Below are 17,548 nucleotides of genomic sequence, written 5' to 3' on the forward strand. Positions count from 1 at the left end.
TGTTTGGTGGGTTGGAAGATGAGTAGTTTAGTTTTGTTTGGGTTGAGTATTAATCGGGCATCGGATAACCATGTTTCAACAGAGGAAAAGGCTTCCTGTGTGACTTTTTGCAGTTTTGGTAGGGACTGGGCTGAGCAGATGATGGTCGAGTCATCTGCGTATTGTATGAGTGTGCCATGTTTGGTGGCAGAGGCTAGATTATTGGTGTAAACAGAGAAGAGTAGGGGTCCAAGGATGGATCCTTGGGGAACCCCTATGGAGACAGGTAGTTGGGGAGATATGTCATTCTGCCATACAATGGATTGTTGGCGGTCAGACAGGTAACTCTGAAACCAGTTGGTGACCGACTGTGAGAAGGTTAGGTTATTGAGGACAGAGATAAGTTGTTTGTGTGGGACCATGTCAAATGCTTTAGATAGGTCTAGGAAAGTAGCAGAGGAGAGATATCCATTGTTTTTATGCTGAAGGATAGTGTTAGTAAAGGAGAGTAAGGCAGTGGTGGTGCTATGGTTTGGTCGGAAACCATGCTGAGTACTGGAAAGGAGGTTGTTAGTAAGGAGGTAGTCTGAAACCTGAGAGTGTATGCATCTCTCTAGTATTTTGGAGAGAGGAGAGAGAATAGCTATGGGGCGGTAATTGGTTAGTTCTGTGATCACTGCCTGTTGTGTCTAGAAATCTTTATGACCTAGGTAAGGTCACTGGAGGTTAATATATTAATACCATAGGATAGTATAGTAGTTTTACCTGAGATAACACCATATGATATTAGCATAAAACTGCGGTGGTGGTGCTGCGGTAGCGTTGTCACCTCACAGTTAGATGTTGCCCATTCGATTCTCAGTTAGAGCGTCTTCTGTGTGGCGGCATGCGTGAATGGGCATTCCTTCATTGAAGGTTGTGCGTTAGGCCCGGCAAGCCAGTCCATAAAAATCTACTGCCAATCATTAGCGGACCAGAGTTCCACTGTGGCGACCCCTAACTGGGAAAAGCCGAAAGACATCTAAGATTCCAGCTGTTCATCAGATCATAGGATCATAGGAGGTTACTAGGCTAATGGCCCTAAGGCCCTTACAAGCCCATCCAAGTCCAACCCTTACCCTAGAGTGTCAATGTTTCAAGCAGAACTCGATCAACACCTACCCTATCCAAGAAGAACACAGGTGATTTACAGTTTCCCATCCAATCATCTAAATTACACTTAAATAGGGTAAACGAGGGACTCTGTTTCACCTGAATTGGAAGTTTGTTCCAGAGAAGAGGTAACCTCTGTGACACATATCTCTCTCTCCAGCAAGTCCTGTTGATGTTGCATACTAGGTTAAGGTTTATAGAGTGAGGGCATTGCGTACCTTTGACTTATGAATGTACGGCATTTCCATTAGTGCAGGATTTGAGATTGCTTTATATGTAAGGCACAGGTTGTCTCTGAGTAGTTTGTACAACACAGAGTATAGTGGCAGTGATTTCAATCTGTCAACATATGACATGTGCTGAAGACCCTGAATTTTGTTTGTAAGAAACCTTTAAGGTCTCTCCAGTTGCTGCAGATGCCAGGTAAGGTACATACCAAAGGGAGCATTGTGCTCTATTATTGGCCCGATGAAGGAAGAGTACAGGAGGGACTATAACCTCTTTTGTTCTGGAAGCAATGCCCTTACTTAGGTGGGCAACATAAAAAGCCCTTCTTACCACTGTGGAGACATGGTGTGAAAGGAAAGGTTTCTGTCAACCTATGTGCCCAAATCTGTCCCCATAGATTGAGTGCTTAGGGTGTTGTTATTAATATGGTAATCTGCAGGGATGTCTGCCTTGCCGAAGGGGATGATAATGATTTTTTTGCATTGAGTTTAAGCTCATGACTCTGGCACCAATCAGTGGTCTGTGTAAGGCCCTCCTGTGGGATGTTGACATCACTTGGGGACTCAATGACCGCTCCCAGTTTGCAGATATCAGCAAACTTTGTCAGCCACAGAACTTTTGTTTTTGCCTGTACATCCAATAAGTAGATTCCAAACAAAATAGGGGTCCCAGCACAGATCCCTGGGGAACACCACTGGTTACAGGTCTGCTGGTAGAGGTTGAGTCCCCTATTTTGACTGTGTGTGTTCTATCGGTGAGCCAGTTTGCATCCCACCTGACAGTATATGGGTTGATCCCCAGATTGGTGAGTTTATCAATGATGCCTGACTGGGGAATAGTGTCAAATGCCTTGGTTAAGTTTAGGTAGGCCATTTGCACAGATTTACCTTCATCCAGTGCCTTGGTGACTGTCTTGATGAAGTCCACCGAATTCAACAGGCACAGTCTCCCTTTAATGAAGCCAAACTGGGTTGGGTCAAGTGTTTGGAGGTCTTCTATAGCTTTGTTGATAAGGTCCATGATGATTCTCTCCATGACCTTGCAGATAGGGCTGGTCAGGCTTATGGGTCTATAGTTCCCAGGGTCAGTGGATGCACTCCCTCTGTGTAAGGGGATGATGGTAGCTGTTTTCCATTCAGCAGGGACAAAACCAGTGCTTAGGCTGTGGTTGAAAAGAGTAACCAGCGGTACAGCTAATTCCTGTTTTAATCCATTAAGAATGCAGCCTGTAATGTTATCTGGTCCTATAGAGGCTGTGTTTTTGGCTTTGGAGAAAGCGTTTAAGACCTGCTCCTTAGAGATACTAAGTGGAAGACAGGTGGTATGGTGCTCTGGGGTATATGTGGTGGAGACAAGGGAGAAGTTTTCACTGAGCCTGTCTGCTAGAAGGTTGGCTATTTCCATGGGTTCAGTATATGTGGTGTCATTAACAACAAGTTCTGTGCAAATATGGGTTTTTCCTTTAAGGTTTCAGATGTAGCTAAAGAAAGCCTTATGGTTATCCTTAACTAGGGAGGCTAATTTGGCTTTGTAGTTAGCTTTAGAATGGTTTCCATGGTGTCTTGTTTGCTTGTTTAAGCTGAGGAGGGAGTGCTTCCAATTCAGAGACTGTTCCTTCCTGTTCTTAAGACAGCAGTTTCTTTCTCTTATTGTATATTGTGTTTATGGCAGATGTCCACCAGGCAGGTTTGTTCTTTTTTGAGGAACATGCTTTGGTCCTGTCAGGTATGGCTGAGTGAATACAATTGTACAGATGTTTATACAAAGCATTAGTATATCCCAGTATAGGTGTCCTTGCCATCAGTGGGCACAGGGGGCTGTGAAGCTATTAATGCTGTCTTGTAATAGGTTGTAATTGGCTTTGGAGAGGTTTTTTAGTGTAGTTGCTGCTGGGGGGGGGTGCAGATATTATTGTTACTTCTAACGAGACTGATTCATGATCAGACCTCACCAGGGAGGGCCGCACACTTGGGGTAGTGTGACGATCACCATATTAGTGAGCACCAGATCCAGAATGTTTAGGCCCCTTGTAGGGGTGTCAACCAACTGATCCAAGGCACTGGAGTTAACGAAGTCCAAGAACGTTTGGGTAAGTGCATTAGTACATGTATAATTTACCAATCTATGGATGGGTAGTTAAAGTCACCCATAACTAGGGTGTTTTGTTGTATCTGGATCAACTCAAGCAGATCCTAGTTGGCAGTGTGGGTATCCTGGTTCATAGGTTCATAGATTAGTACTAAGCTAACTGCCCTTGTGAGCCATTTTAAGCCTAGCCAATTATCCCTTGTGAGACTCAAACCCTGCACCTTGTGTTTGTAAGGCAAACACCTTAACCATTATGCTACCCTCCCAACCCTGTCATGGACGGTCTTTTATAATGTGGAGAGGGGTCTTACCTACAGTCAGTTACACCGAAAGTAGTTCCAGGGAATCTTCTGTTTGACCAAACTAGAGGTGTATTTTTCTTTGATGAATATTGATACTCCACCTCTTTTAGTTCTCACACTTTCAGTTAGTGGTCCGAACGTGTGGAAGGCATTATAACCTGGTATGGCTAGGGTGCTTTCCACGGCCTTAAACCAGGTCTTTGTGACTGCAAAGATATCAGCATCTTCTAAGGCTTTACAGGAAAAGCTCACCTAGAATCTGCCATAACTTGCTGTGAGGGTAAGATTAGTTTGCTTTTGCTTTCTTGTATTTTATATTTCTTTATTGTCTTCTTCTATTTTGTATACTGTATACTGTGATTTATTTTCTTTACACTGTGTTTTACTTGTAAAAGCCACGGTGGTACAGCAGTTGCGTTCTTGCCTCACAGCAAGAGGTTCTCCCGTTCGATTCGCAGCTAGTGTGTGGGGGAGTGCCGTCTGTGTGGAGTCTGCATGTCCTCCCCGCGGTCGCGTGGCCTCCGAAAGATATGCATGAATGGGCGTGCCTTCGCTGAAGGTTGGGCATCGGGCTGGCAACTCAGCACCATAAAAAAAAAATCTACTGCCAATCATTAGCGGACCAGAGTTCCGCTGTGACGACCCCTTACCGGCAAAAGCCGAAAAGACAAACAACAAACAACACTGTGTTTTACTTGTATTCTGCTTTTAATTGCAAATTAAAACTTTTCCCCCTCCACACTGCTGCTGTTGTGTTCTTAAACACAACTGTCTTCCTAGTTGCCTATCCCTTATGTTAATTTGACCACATATCTCCTTCCTTCTCCCCTTTCACTGGCTATTGTGAGTAAGCCCAAAGTTATCATTTTGTGAAATCACTCTCCTTCAACTATTTAAATTTATTGGCCATCCCACTGGATTCCATAGAACCAGAATACAAAAGTGGCCACCTCCTTTCAATTTATTTTGCTATTTTAAATTTAGTGCCTCTCAACTTAGACAGCTAAAGCTTAAGTTACCCCCTTTTTCATACCTAACTGCTTAGTGCACAATGACTGCTTCTGGTTGGGCAGCGAGTGTCTGTGCTTGATGTTCCTGATTGGTCTGGTTGCTATTCAAGACCTCTACCAGGAAAAGGCTACAACAAGCCTACAGACTCTTGCATCCGGGTCAAGACCCTGGATCACCAAACAGGCTGTGACCTGCTTCTCATCTTGACTTGGTACTAATGTTCTTTTTCTCATGAGAGAAGAAGCAAGGTAGCATTGTATCCCACAAGAGTGAAGCTGTGGTGAGACCAGCACTAGTAGTAGCCAGGTAGTAGCCATTCATGCAACTCCCTTATTTTCATCATTCTTGACAAGCTAATTCTTTGTTGTCAGTAAGTACTGCTTGATTTGTTTCTAACTTCAGAATATCTACCTAAATTCTTCATCCTTAAATGTTCAGGGTCTAAGTAGTAGTTACCACTCAAGTTTTGGCAGTGCCCTCTACAGACAGGCACCTTGAGTGGCATTTTTCCTTTAAAAGCACAATTGAAATTTCACCAATACCTAGTTGCACACATGACAACTAGTTTGCAGTGACAAGCACTGTCCCCAGATTTGCAAACCAGATACTCCTGACATTGTTTTATATACTCACTGCACTCAATAAAAAAGGGTCTGTTGCCATGGATGTAAACTGTCCCCCTATCACCGTTACCAGTTTGGTGGATATGGGCATCCTGAGGCAATGCAGAAATTGACTCATATTTACTGTCAACCATTTAATTCTCAAATAAGCTGATATGGTATATGAGAGATGTATTTACACATTGTCACTGGAGGCAAAGATCTCACATAAAAATACTCCTAATGTCAATAAGGTTGTCAGTTGTACACATCCTGCACCAATCACACACAATTCAAGGTAGACAGACATATAGACCAACATATGCTGAAACACTTAAATGTAACCTTCCTAAACCCCAAAGATCTCCTAGATGAAGTATACATAACAAATACCATCAGTAGCCCCAAATGCACTCTTTCAAAACAACACCCACATCAACATGTACAGCAACATCTCATGGAGCCTCAACTACTAAGCCCATAAGGTAAGCAACCACACAATCCAACATTCTGGTTATTGGAGACTCCATCGTGAGACACACTGATGTCCCTCTCACCAGGCTGAGTAAGGAGAAAGTCACAGTCAGTTGTTTGTCAGGGGCTAGGATCCACCACATTATGTACGCACTCTGGTAATTGGACCACAAGTACCAGTATGACTCAGTCACATTCCATGTGGGAGTAAATCACCTGAGACATACCTCCCTAGACTATATGAAGAGAGACATCATGGAGCTCTCGGAATATGTGTCTCAGGCTGGTATGAGCCTAGCATTGAGTGGCATTTTACCTTCTCCAAGGATGATGCCACAATATGAACAAAAGAAGACTGACTTTAGTAATTGGCTTAGTTCCACTGTCATTCTAAGGGAGTGCAGTATTTGACAGCATGGAAAGAGATGGTCAATAGACCACGCTGCTTTGCCAGGGATGATCTGCACCTCTCCCCTCTAGGCTTTTAAATATTAGCTAAGGCATTGTCTTCCCCCAGAGTGCCTTTTTTTACGCAATGCCAAACTGAAAGTACTTTTATTTTATTTATTTATTTATTTTACATTTGTTGACCGGGATAGTCCGACTGGATGCATGTCCATTTTCAGCGGAGGCCCGGGGAGAAAAGCTCCACATTGACAGTAAGTTACATTCATATTAGACAGACTACATATCATGAACTTCCGACATAGCAAATCAAAACCAAGAAAATCTAAAGGTATTACTGCACAATGCTAGGAGTATAAACAAAAAACTTCACTCCACAGAAGTTCTCTTCACTCTAGAGAATGCTGACATCTGTGCACTCACTGAGGCATAGTTTAAAGCTGCGGAGAGCACGCCAACAGCACAAAGTTAAAATGCCTTCCACACATTTAGATCAGCTACTATACAGACAGTGATTAAAGGTGGAGGTGTCTCAGTTTACTTCAGAAATAAATATACCTCAAGGCTGGTCAAACAGGACAAAGCACTTGAGTAGCTCCATGTTCAAATCACCATAGGCAAAATCCAATACCATTTCCTTGCAAGCTATAGGTCCTCCTCTGTGACCCAGGAAACCCATACCATGTATTTAAACTTATTGGAAACACTCACACCATCCAACCCAATACCATATTCATGGGTGACTTTAATTACCTCACTATTAATTGGGAATCCTACATGACACCAAACATACAGGCACAGAGATTGCTGGATTTTGTAAACAAACTCCTATGGCCAGATTGACAATACACCAACGAGGGGTACAACCATACTGGATCTGGTCCTCACTAATATGGGAGAGTGCTGAATATCCCCTACTGTAATGTCTTCCCTGGTAAGGTCAGACAACAATATGGTCTACTTTGAAGTTAAAATAAAACCTGGACCCCCAGCTAAACCAGGAATATTCAGGAACTACTCTAAAGCTAACTTCCTGCTATTAAGTTATAACCCAGCAAACTTTCAAGCCCCCATAAACCCTGACAACACTGCTGTCTGTGCAGAACTGTTCACAGTAACCCTGTACAAGCATGTTAATACCTGCTGTAACCACCAGGAAGAAGTACAGATCTAACTCAAAAAACAAGCCACCCTGGTGGAATCACAAAATCAATAGGCTGTATAACAGAAGGAAAAAAATCATGGCAAAAATTTGGAGGTGCAGCACCCAACAGGATAAAAGCACTCTCCTCAAACTAAACAAACAATGCCCAGGACAAATAAAGTCTACCAAAGCCAAATTTGAGATAAATTTGGCATCCCAGGCCAAGAACAACCATAAGGCATTCTTTAGCTATGTCCACAACTTCAAAAGCTTTTGTGCAGAGCTTATTGTAAATGGAGCCACTTATTCTGAGACAGAAGATATAGCAAACCTACCAGCCAATAAATTCCGCTTCAGCTTTACCCCCTCTCTCCCCATCAACCTTCTCTCGGGAAATACTATCAAACATAAGTCCCCCTGCCATCACTAGGGAACAGGTCCTTAATGCTGTCTCTAAGGCCAAGAACACCTTATCAATGGGGCCAAACAATATCCCTGGATGCCTTCTAAATAGCATGAAACATGACATATCATGCTGTCTGGAATTGATATTTAACTGTAGCCTCCAAACAGGTTTCATGCCTCATGAATGGAGAACCACAACAGTCATCTCTATGCACAAAGGTGGGTTATCTACAGACCCTGGAAACTACAGATCCATAAGTCTCAGTAGTCTTATATGCAAAGCCATGGAAAGAATTATCATGGAAATGATCAACAGAGATATAGTAAACCTCCAGACACTAGACCCAACCTACTTTGGTTTCATCATAGGCATGTCATGCCTACTCAACCTGGTGGACTTCTTTGAGAAGGTCACCAAAGCAATGGACGAGGGCAAAATGGTTCACACTGCCTACCTTGACCTGGCCAAGGCATTTGATACAATACCTCACTTGGAAATTGTTGACCAGCTCAAGAGGTTAGGTACAATCCCGTATGTCACCCAGTGGATAGCCAACTGGCTAACAGACAGAACCGAGGAAGTTAGAATTGGGGAGTCCACGTCTACAAAGAGGCCAGTCACAAGTGGAGTCCCTTATAGTCTGTGAAGTCAAGGCCAATGTCAATGGTGTCTGGATGACTAAATTTGCATATAACTGAAAATTAGGAGCTGTTATTGAATATATTGATAACACACCCCTTAGAGTTGACCCAGTAGGCAGGGACTTAGGGACACACATATACAGTAAACTAACCTTTGACCATCATGTGTCTACAGTAGTGAAGAAATCATTGTATGTTTTGCAGCTTATAAAAAAGGAATGGCATCTAAGTCCAAGGAAGTCATCGTTCCACTGTTTTTGGTATTCATCAGACATCATTCAGTACAATGTCCCCTTTGGTATCTACCTAACCAGGTATAGCCAACAACTGGAACATCCACAGAGGTGTTCCTCATTAAAAGAATACAGGGCATAAGCAAAATGTCCTATGGAGACTGCCACAAGGCCCTAACCCTGTATTCTCTCTCCTACAGTCTTTTGAGGGAGATCTATGCCTGGCATACAGGGCATTCTCAGACCCCACTCTGATGGAACTCCTGCATATCTGCAAAACAAACAGACCCAGAATTACCCATTTTAAAGACTTAAACCTTGTCTGTGATATAAATAGGACCTGCTGGGGAGACCGGTATGTATGCCAGAGACTATCCCATCTCTGGATCGGGCTCCCCATCCATGTGAAGGAAAGTTCCTCCCTAACCCAATTCAAATGCAACTTGGACAGTTGTATGGGGAACAGGAAATTCATCCCTTGTTTGGCAACTACGTCTCTAAAGAATACACACAACCTGTAAATGGCTCATTTCCCAGGCCCCTGCTTGTAAATGTTTCATCTCCCAGGCTCCTTCTTACACTTAGCAAGGGTATCAGAACTTGTCAGAGATTTGGGATGCAAGGCTAGGCTTAAAAAGGTCCTAGTAGTTGTTAGCCTAACACCTATGAACCTATAAGGTGAAAACTGCTTCCAGTGAGTGCAGTTTCTGACTGAGACTCCTGGTGTTTAGCAGCATAACCTTGAGGTTGTTTTTAGAAGATATTTTTACGTTGGGAATTTTGTTTTTGTGACATTGCCTAAAAAAGGCACTATGGGGAGGCAGGTGCCTAAGCCAGTAACCAAAATCCTAGCGGTGACAGATGAAGACCATCTGTGGCAAAGCATCAAGGTCTATCTACCATATAATCCCAGGCTGACAGGTGTTGGATCCCCTTTGAATAACACCAGTAACTAAGCCAATTGTTAAAGTAAATCATTTTTTGTTTGTATTGTGGCATCATCCTAGGCAAAGGTAGAATGCTGCTTAAAGCTAGGGACATACCGGCCTGGAACACATAATCAGAAAACTCAGTCATGTCTGTCTTCATATAGTCCAGTGAGGTGTGTCTCAAGTCGATCACACCAACATGGATTATGACAGAGTCATAACAGTACCTGTTGTTGAGAGACTTCAGTGCATGTGTGATGTGGCAGATCCTGGCACTTGACAGACAGCTAACCATGACCTTTTCCTTATCCAGCCTGGTTGAGTGGGACATCTGTGTGTCTCACAATGGAGTTGCCTATGACTATGATATTAGATTTGCCTTAGGGGCTTGTTTGGTGAGACACAGGTGCTTGGGCTCTTATGTGTACTGTGACCTACTGAGAATGTATTATGTGTAGCGTGTTTGTGTTTGACAGGTCTCATATGCAGGTTTAGGTGTTGTTGGCATGGTTGGTGCAGGAGGTGAGGTGGGTGAGTTGACAATCTACTTTGTATCAGATATACTGACTGGTGAGTGAGAGAACAAGGATTGTAGGTTCTTAGTATAGATGCATCTCTCACATACTGAGTTGAGTGAATTAGAAGAAGTGGGTTGTCAGTGTACATCAGGCAATTGCTACATTGCCTATGGATGCCCAAGTCAAAAAGGCTGGCTGGAGAAATTGTGGGAAATTATCCATCCATGGTGCAGGGTGTAATAGTGTGGTCAGTAGCAGGGAGAGGACTGAAATGTCCAGGTGAGGCTGGTGGACAGGTAAAAGTGTTTAAACTGTGACGGGCTTAATGGGTGGGAATTGTGATGGTACCTCAGAGGCTTCACTGAATTTCACTTGGCAGTGATACACAATCTCGAAAGACCTCTGATGGAACGCAAGCAGTCGACTAAGGGAAAATTAACTAACTAGACGTTTGCATCTATAACCATTAATGGTGTCCACCACTGCGCAATAGTGATCGGTGGTGTGCGATGGTGCACTAAGGGCAAACAGATGCTGTGGATTGAACAGTTGATCACAGCTGAACTGTGACTGGTTGCCAAGTTCTGTGCAGCTCTATTAAAACAAACACAAACCCACACAAATGTGGGGTTTATATAGCAGCTAAGAGAAACCTTTTTTTAAGCACAGTAACCAGTTGTAAAGCTCAACGCTGAGCCCTGATCCAACAAACTTGAATCAGATAGGTCCTTGACTGCACTCTTCTGCCACAAGGGTGCAGGGTGGCCCTCTCCAACAAAAGATAGCTGAATTTTAGTGCTCAGATAATTCAAACAGAACTAGATACAGCAAGCCTGAATCTAGACGGTGCTACAGCAAGACAAGTGTGCAACAAAGCAGCAAAAAACAGTTCAAGCATACAGTAATACAGTGAAAATTCAGTTCAGAAGTGCAAATACATAGCAAACAGGTACCTATTATTTGGTAGAACAGTTCTTTTCTACTGTTGTAGCAGACTTCTACAATGAATGCAGTCTAAAATATACATGATATACTGTATAACCATAGGTGATGCACAGCCTGTTCTAAATTAGTGAGAAGATTTTGGAGGAAGCATAAGCATCCCCTAAGATGATATTACTTTATGCAGAAGCAGGTTACATTGCTTTGGCATAAACTTAGGTCCTGAGACATAAACAAAAATAAATATTTGTAGATAAGCATAATTGTTCTCCATGTATGTAGTGCTTTCCATAATCAAGGGCTGTCCCTGATCTGGTTGATTAAAAAATGTCTGCCATTTTGTAGCTGGTCCATCTTAACAGGCTGTAAAGGTAATTAAAGCCTGGCAGCCTGATAGTGACTAGCCCCTGCTCTATACTACCAAGGAGTCTGACAATTTTAAAAGCAGCAGAGTACAGCAGCCAGTTCGGCCCAGAATATAAATGAAATTCACTGGGGTAATTACTGATTGACCTTGTGCTTGCATATAACATTAAATATAACCTAAACACTTTGAATACTTGTGCTGTGTGAGCAGCTTGGGATCTGCCTCAGCCTTTCTTATCACACATCGTTTTTTGAAATCAGACATAACTTTCCAACAGAAGCAGGCTGCTGCCACACAAGGTACAGCTGTATAATTCTAGAGTTCATGCCGACGTCTATCTTAAGATGATGATATAAGACATATTACTGCATGTTTACTTAAATCATAAATGGAATGCTTACTGAACCATGAACAGAAAACTGCAAAAACTGTTTAATTTGACCATTTGCATGGCAGTGAACCCTTCTTGTTGAGGTTCACCATGGGTGAGGCAATGACACTGATGCAGTACTTTATTAGTGCTTCATACCTCAGCAGGCATGCCATCTTTTTCCTGTGCATCTGGAATTGTATGGTAAACTTGTAGAACTGCAGGCAGGATAGAGGTGGTGAATTAGTCATGTTTTTATGAACCAACAGCCCTTTATAAAGTCCCATGTGTTTTGGAATGTACCCATTGTCCCATTGCAAAGCATGCCCTCCATGGCATAATAGTTATGGAGTTTAACTCACAGACACAAGGTACAGTGTGTGAATCTCACCCTGGGTTACTGTCAGGTTATTGGCTAGGTATTTGATTGTCTGCAGACTGGTTGTCTGGTATTTTCCTATTAACCTTTTCAAGGTGATCTTTCTAGGGATTCCAAACTTTCTTTATGAAAAAGTGCTTTCTTGGAAATGAATGAAGCTGATTTCTTCCTTCTGCAGTTCATGTACCCTCCTGTAACCTATCATTTTTTTCTTCAACCCTACTTTGTCATATAATCCTGTAACAGATTATGCGATCAGAGCATGCCCCTTCTAATGCTCCTCCTTTCCATACTGTAGAGTAATAATCCTTCCATCCTCTCATCATAATATAAGCCATCCATTTGACTTAAACAAAAATGGTTGTAGTACTCCTTCTCTATCCACATTGTGCAATTTCCCTGCCCAGTATGGGTTACAGAATTTAATGTTTTAAGTTGGTTGCTCTGTAGATGACCTCCAGGCACCTTACCAAGGTGTGTCACAGATACTTAACAGGGAGTTATTTCATGTCACAAGCAAATAGAGAAGTGATGGAGGATTGGAAGAGGGCTATTGTGGCATACCTCTCAACCTGGAAACATCAAAAATCTGGACAAAGGCCCATGAAAAGTAGGTACAACTGGCTGAAAATCAGGATGCTGATTAACATAAATTTGCATACATGGTTATGTAATCCCACCCACTCCCATGGAATGGTGGGAATGGGAAATTGGGAATTAATAACAGAAATTGAGTTACAGACTTCTTTCACTTAAATATGTATATTAATTTACCTTCTTTTATCTTTACAATGTCTCAAAATAAAAGTACTATTTTTAAAGTGTGTGAAGTATTTTCGAGGTTTCACCCTGATTTGTCGAGAGCTATGAGTAAACTGCTGTCTAATCCACTTCTCATAGCTCATCAACCTCCACAAAGAGTGGCAGTGCGACTTTAACTTTTTACCTGCAACTGCATGCAAACCCCCCGCAGAGCCACTGACTACAAAACTACTATAGTGCAGTCAGTAACACAATAAAAACAAACCCCTTAAAAGGCAATCCTTAAAGTGTCGCCGATTATTTCTAAATCTGACCCGATTTTTGAGAGCTATGAGTAAACTGCTGCCTTATCCACTTCTCACAACTCAACAACCTCTGCAATGAGTGGCTGTGCAATTTGAACTTTTCACCTGCAAGAGCTGCATGTAAACCCCCCACAGAGCTGCTGACTACAAAACTACTATAGTACAGTCAGTAATACATTAAAAACAAACCCTTAAAAGGCAATCCTTAAAGTGTCCCCGATTATTTCTAAATTTGCCCCTGATTTGTTGAGAGCTATGAGTAAACTGCTGCCTTATTCACTTCTCACAACTCAACAACCTCTGCAATGAGTGACGGTGCAATTTGAACTTTTCACCTGCAACAACTGCATGCAACCCCCCCCCCCCACCCACAGAGCTGCTGACTACAAAACTACTACAGTGCAGCCAGTCTTGAACTTTTCACCTGCAACAACTGCATGCAAACCCCCCACAGAGCTGCTGACTACAAAACTATTACAGTGCAGTGCAGCCAGTCTTAAAGTCTTTAAGACTGGCTGCACTGTAGTAGTTTTAATGGCAATACCAGCAATACTGAAGTTAAAATCCCCATAGCATAACACGGACAGTGTAATTGTGGGTAAATTATAAATTGGCATGGAATGCAAAGTTATGCTTACCCCAGCATTTATGCTGGCAAGGGTTGCTAAGATATCGGAATCAGGTGCATTGTTTGCACTTTTCATGAGGTCTTGCATGTTTCTTCATTTGCATAAATCACAGAAGTACCTTCTTGAAGCCATCTATGCTTATGCAAGCCTCCACAGTTTTGGAGTAGCTTGTTCATGTGAGTGTAAATTGTTTAAGAATTTGGCACAGTAGGTATTACAGCAATAACATTTTGCTTGTTTGCATTACTGTTCTGTATATAGTTGACTTGTAAAAAATAACTGCAACAAATGCTGAAAAACAACCACAGGTGGCAAGACAAATCCAAGGAACAAAATATAATCCACTGAGACAAGTTATAATCCACTGAGACAAGTTTTAATTCCTAAAATCAAGTTGTGTAAGCGCTTTCGTCTTGCTTCTATGAGCAAGACTTCATCAGACAATATAGTTGACACATTTAGCCATCTAACAGCTCAGATACTTATTTGTGGAATTTGTCTTGTTTACTTTTAGGTTTTTTGTCTGGCACATTGACTTCAGAATTTGGTGGGACAGCAACAATTACATGTGAAAAATCGGGTTACAGTGCAAAGCTGGAATTCAAACTGAAGGTTAGTATACATTCAAGGAATAAAAAACTTTATAAACATCGAATTATTTGAAAAAGTATTGATTTTTGTAAAATGTAAGCAAACAATGAATGGCACCCTTCTGGCAGGTCTCAAGAAGCGGCAGACAGTTTATTATTCCACATTTTGCTGGATTAATTGATAGCCTGAGTGTTACTTGTCCTGCTTCATTGTTTTTGTCTTAAGAAATGCTATCATATTGCCTTCCATGGCTGAGCAGGAGCTCTGAACCACAACTCCAGTTTAGCTACATAAATGACAGGCTGCAGTGAATCCTTCCATCACCTTTGTTGCTAATGCCATCTTGTGGCTTCTCCATTGTTAAAGAAGTCATCATTTAGATTACTGTTATCATCTGGAAAAAGTATAACCTTTTGTACCTTCTATTTTTCAGAGTGGTATCACTGAGATTAAAAAGCAGTGATTCCACCTCTGGTTACTTAAGATATACTGCTAGTTTTGTGCTCAGATATTTACATACTCCATTACCACTGTTGTTTCCCTTCCATGGTAACTGGCAGTATATTTTGCATTTTGTTGATAGCAGCATACTGGCACAGCAGATGGTGTTGCTGGCTTACACCACCTGGCTGTCCAATACAGTTCTCAGATGGGATGCCTTCTGTGTAGTTTGACATCCTCACTCTGCCTTCATTAGTTTTTATAGGTGCTCCTGTTTCTTCTGTCACAGCAAGGATATGTTGCAGGGGAATTGGTGTTCCTCTACATCCTAACAATTGCTTAATAGTGCTGATATATTATCTAAGAACACTTCATCTCCTAAGTGTGTATGTGTGTGCCCTGAGATGCTCTTGTGCCCTTTCTGGGATGTCTTATTGCCTTACACATACTGAGTTTCAGGCTAGGATATAGTGCCCTAATGGCCCTGAATTTAGAACTATAACTAGTGTGAGATGAAGGGTGCGGCTGATCTAGGTACAAAGTGTTAGGTGATGTGATTGATACTGGTAACAAAGTGCCGATCAGTCCATGCAAGCAGTGTATGTAATCATTTAATCAGCTGCAACTGCAGTTGTGGCTGTTTAAATGAGATACTGCTTGCTGTCAGGGTATGCAGTCGGCAGTGTGAAAACGGTGCCAAAGGATTCTTGACTTGCTAGTCTGTAAACACTAGTGCATGCAGACAAAAACTCAAGGACTGATTGGCAACTCTTACACGGTTCCAGTTGTGACCTTGTTATTGTCTTAGTATGCCATACCCTCAACACAGGAGGATTTTTTGTGTGGCCCTCAGGATGGAGATACCATGGTTGAAAAGAGGGGGTTATATGGGGGCTTTACTGGGATACACCAACTGACTTAGCTACATTTCTGCCTGAATAGCATTAAGCAGGAAATTGGAAAATGAATGCATTGTGTTTGTTCATTTCTTGTTTATCTATGAATCTATCTATCTCTATATGTCTGTTGACTAATAGTGAACTTATCCGTGTGGATCCATTTAAGCTACTGCCTAAAGTATTCAAAGTCAAAACTCCAAAGTTACAACAAGTATAGATTGCACTGTATTAGCACATATCTATGAATAGATACTGAATGCATAGTATAATTATATGAGCAAGTTAAAAACATCTCAGTTTAAACAGGGAAGGATAATGAGAGTAGACTAAGAGCCCTCTAGCAGGAGCATAGTTAAAACAGTGGTTGAAATGAACAGTATATACATTTAACAGCCTAAAGTGCATATTATGTATATCTATATTTACCATGCAAAGAGGTGAATTGAACTGATTCATTATTATTGTAATATTGATGAAGAGAAAACACTGAAATTGTTAAGGTAAGCTAAGGTAGGCTGTAACTAAGATGAGCATTAATGAGGACAGATGGAAGAGGAGCTCATGTTTCAGAGAGAGGGAGAGAGGAAACTTTTATGGAGTAACTCTGTCCTTAGGTTAAATCATCAAAACGACTAAAGAGCTTGAGAGTAGTACACCAGCAATTGCAGGAAGCCCATTCCAGGTATGTTCATTCCTAGGAGCTCAACTACAGACTGAATCTGAAATTAATAAAATCCAAGGATAGGTGAAAACTTGGCCCTGATGTGTGCAATGTGCTACAGTATCTAAATTCATCCATCCACAATCTTTTTTTGTATATGTGGTCAGGGTATCACATCAACAGTGACAATCATCTAGAGTGAAGGTTCACACTGCCAGGTACAGTATCTAAATATCTTCTGAAATTTATGCAGACAGAATTTAAAGTACTTCCTGCCCAGCTTTACGTCTAGTACCTCAGAGAAAAAATTGGTGTAAGGACCTACACATAAAAGGCTGTGGTGAAGGAGCAAGAATCACAACCTCAACCAAATGTTGCTAGCATCTACAAATTAAAGCCTTTGGTGACCATACCTCTCAACTGTACAGATTTTCACAGAATGTCCAGATTTTTGCCTTATATTTTTGGTCTATGTCACATAAAATTGTGGTTTTCTGGCAAATCATTGACAAATCCTGGATGGTTGAAAATTCATGCAAAACTTGTTGTTCTGCCAACTGTCTAGGTTTGTAAGTGCAATATTTAAAAAGTGTCCCTATTTTAGGGCATTTGTACCCCCATTTTTTTCGCTTTGTCCAGATTTCTTGCTTTAAGAGGTTGAGAGGTGTGTTGGTGACATCAGTGCCAGGGTGCATTCCCTGATGTTACTGAGTTTTGACATCTTCCTGTATTGAAGACAAGATTCACATATGTCATAAGTACCTTCTAGGCCTAAAGATGTCTAACTAGATAATGTTAGTGTATGTGGCCATCTGACCTCTTGCAGACCTCTTACATGTGAAGGACACTGTAAATCAAGTTGTTGCAATCAAGATCCTTCCATTATTTACCTGAGTTGCTTCTTCCCATTAATTCGGAGATGAACTGTGCACCTCTCAGGAAGTTTATCTGCTTAGGATAAGTGACCTCATTACATTTTATGTGGGTAGTATGGCCGGCTGATATAGGCCCTGAGAGTTTTTAGTTCTGCCCTTCATACTCTTCAGATTGAAATGTTTCAGCCTTAAAAATCAGTTCAGATGTGTTATAT

General features: G+C 41.7%; 1 protein-coding gene across 1 annotated transcript in view; it reads left to right on the forward strand.

The window, feature by feature from the left end:
* LOC122814993 (oxysterol-binding protein-related protein 8-like) overlaps positions 1-17,548 on the forward strand; it is a 182,931-nt gene that overhangs the window by 141,555 nt on the left and 23,828 nt on the right. The window contains exon 12 of the mRNA XM_044087247.1: positions 14,381-14,478. Coding sequence (XP_043943182.1) covers positions 14,381-14,478 — 98 coding nt within the window. The remainder of the gene's footprint in view (positions 1-14,380; positions 14,479-17,548) is intronic.

This window comes from Protopterus annectens, chromosome 11.part0 (genome assembly GCF_019279795.1).
Source record: "Protopterus annectens isolate FY-2018-M chromosome 11.part0, PAN1.0, whole genome shotgun sequence".
NCBI classification, from domain to species: domain Eukaryota; kingdom Metazoa; phylum Chordata; order Ceratodontiformes; family Protopteridae; genus Protopterus; species Protopterus annectens.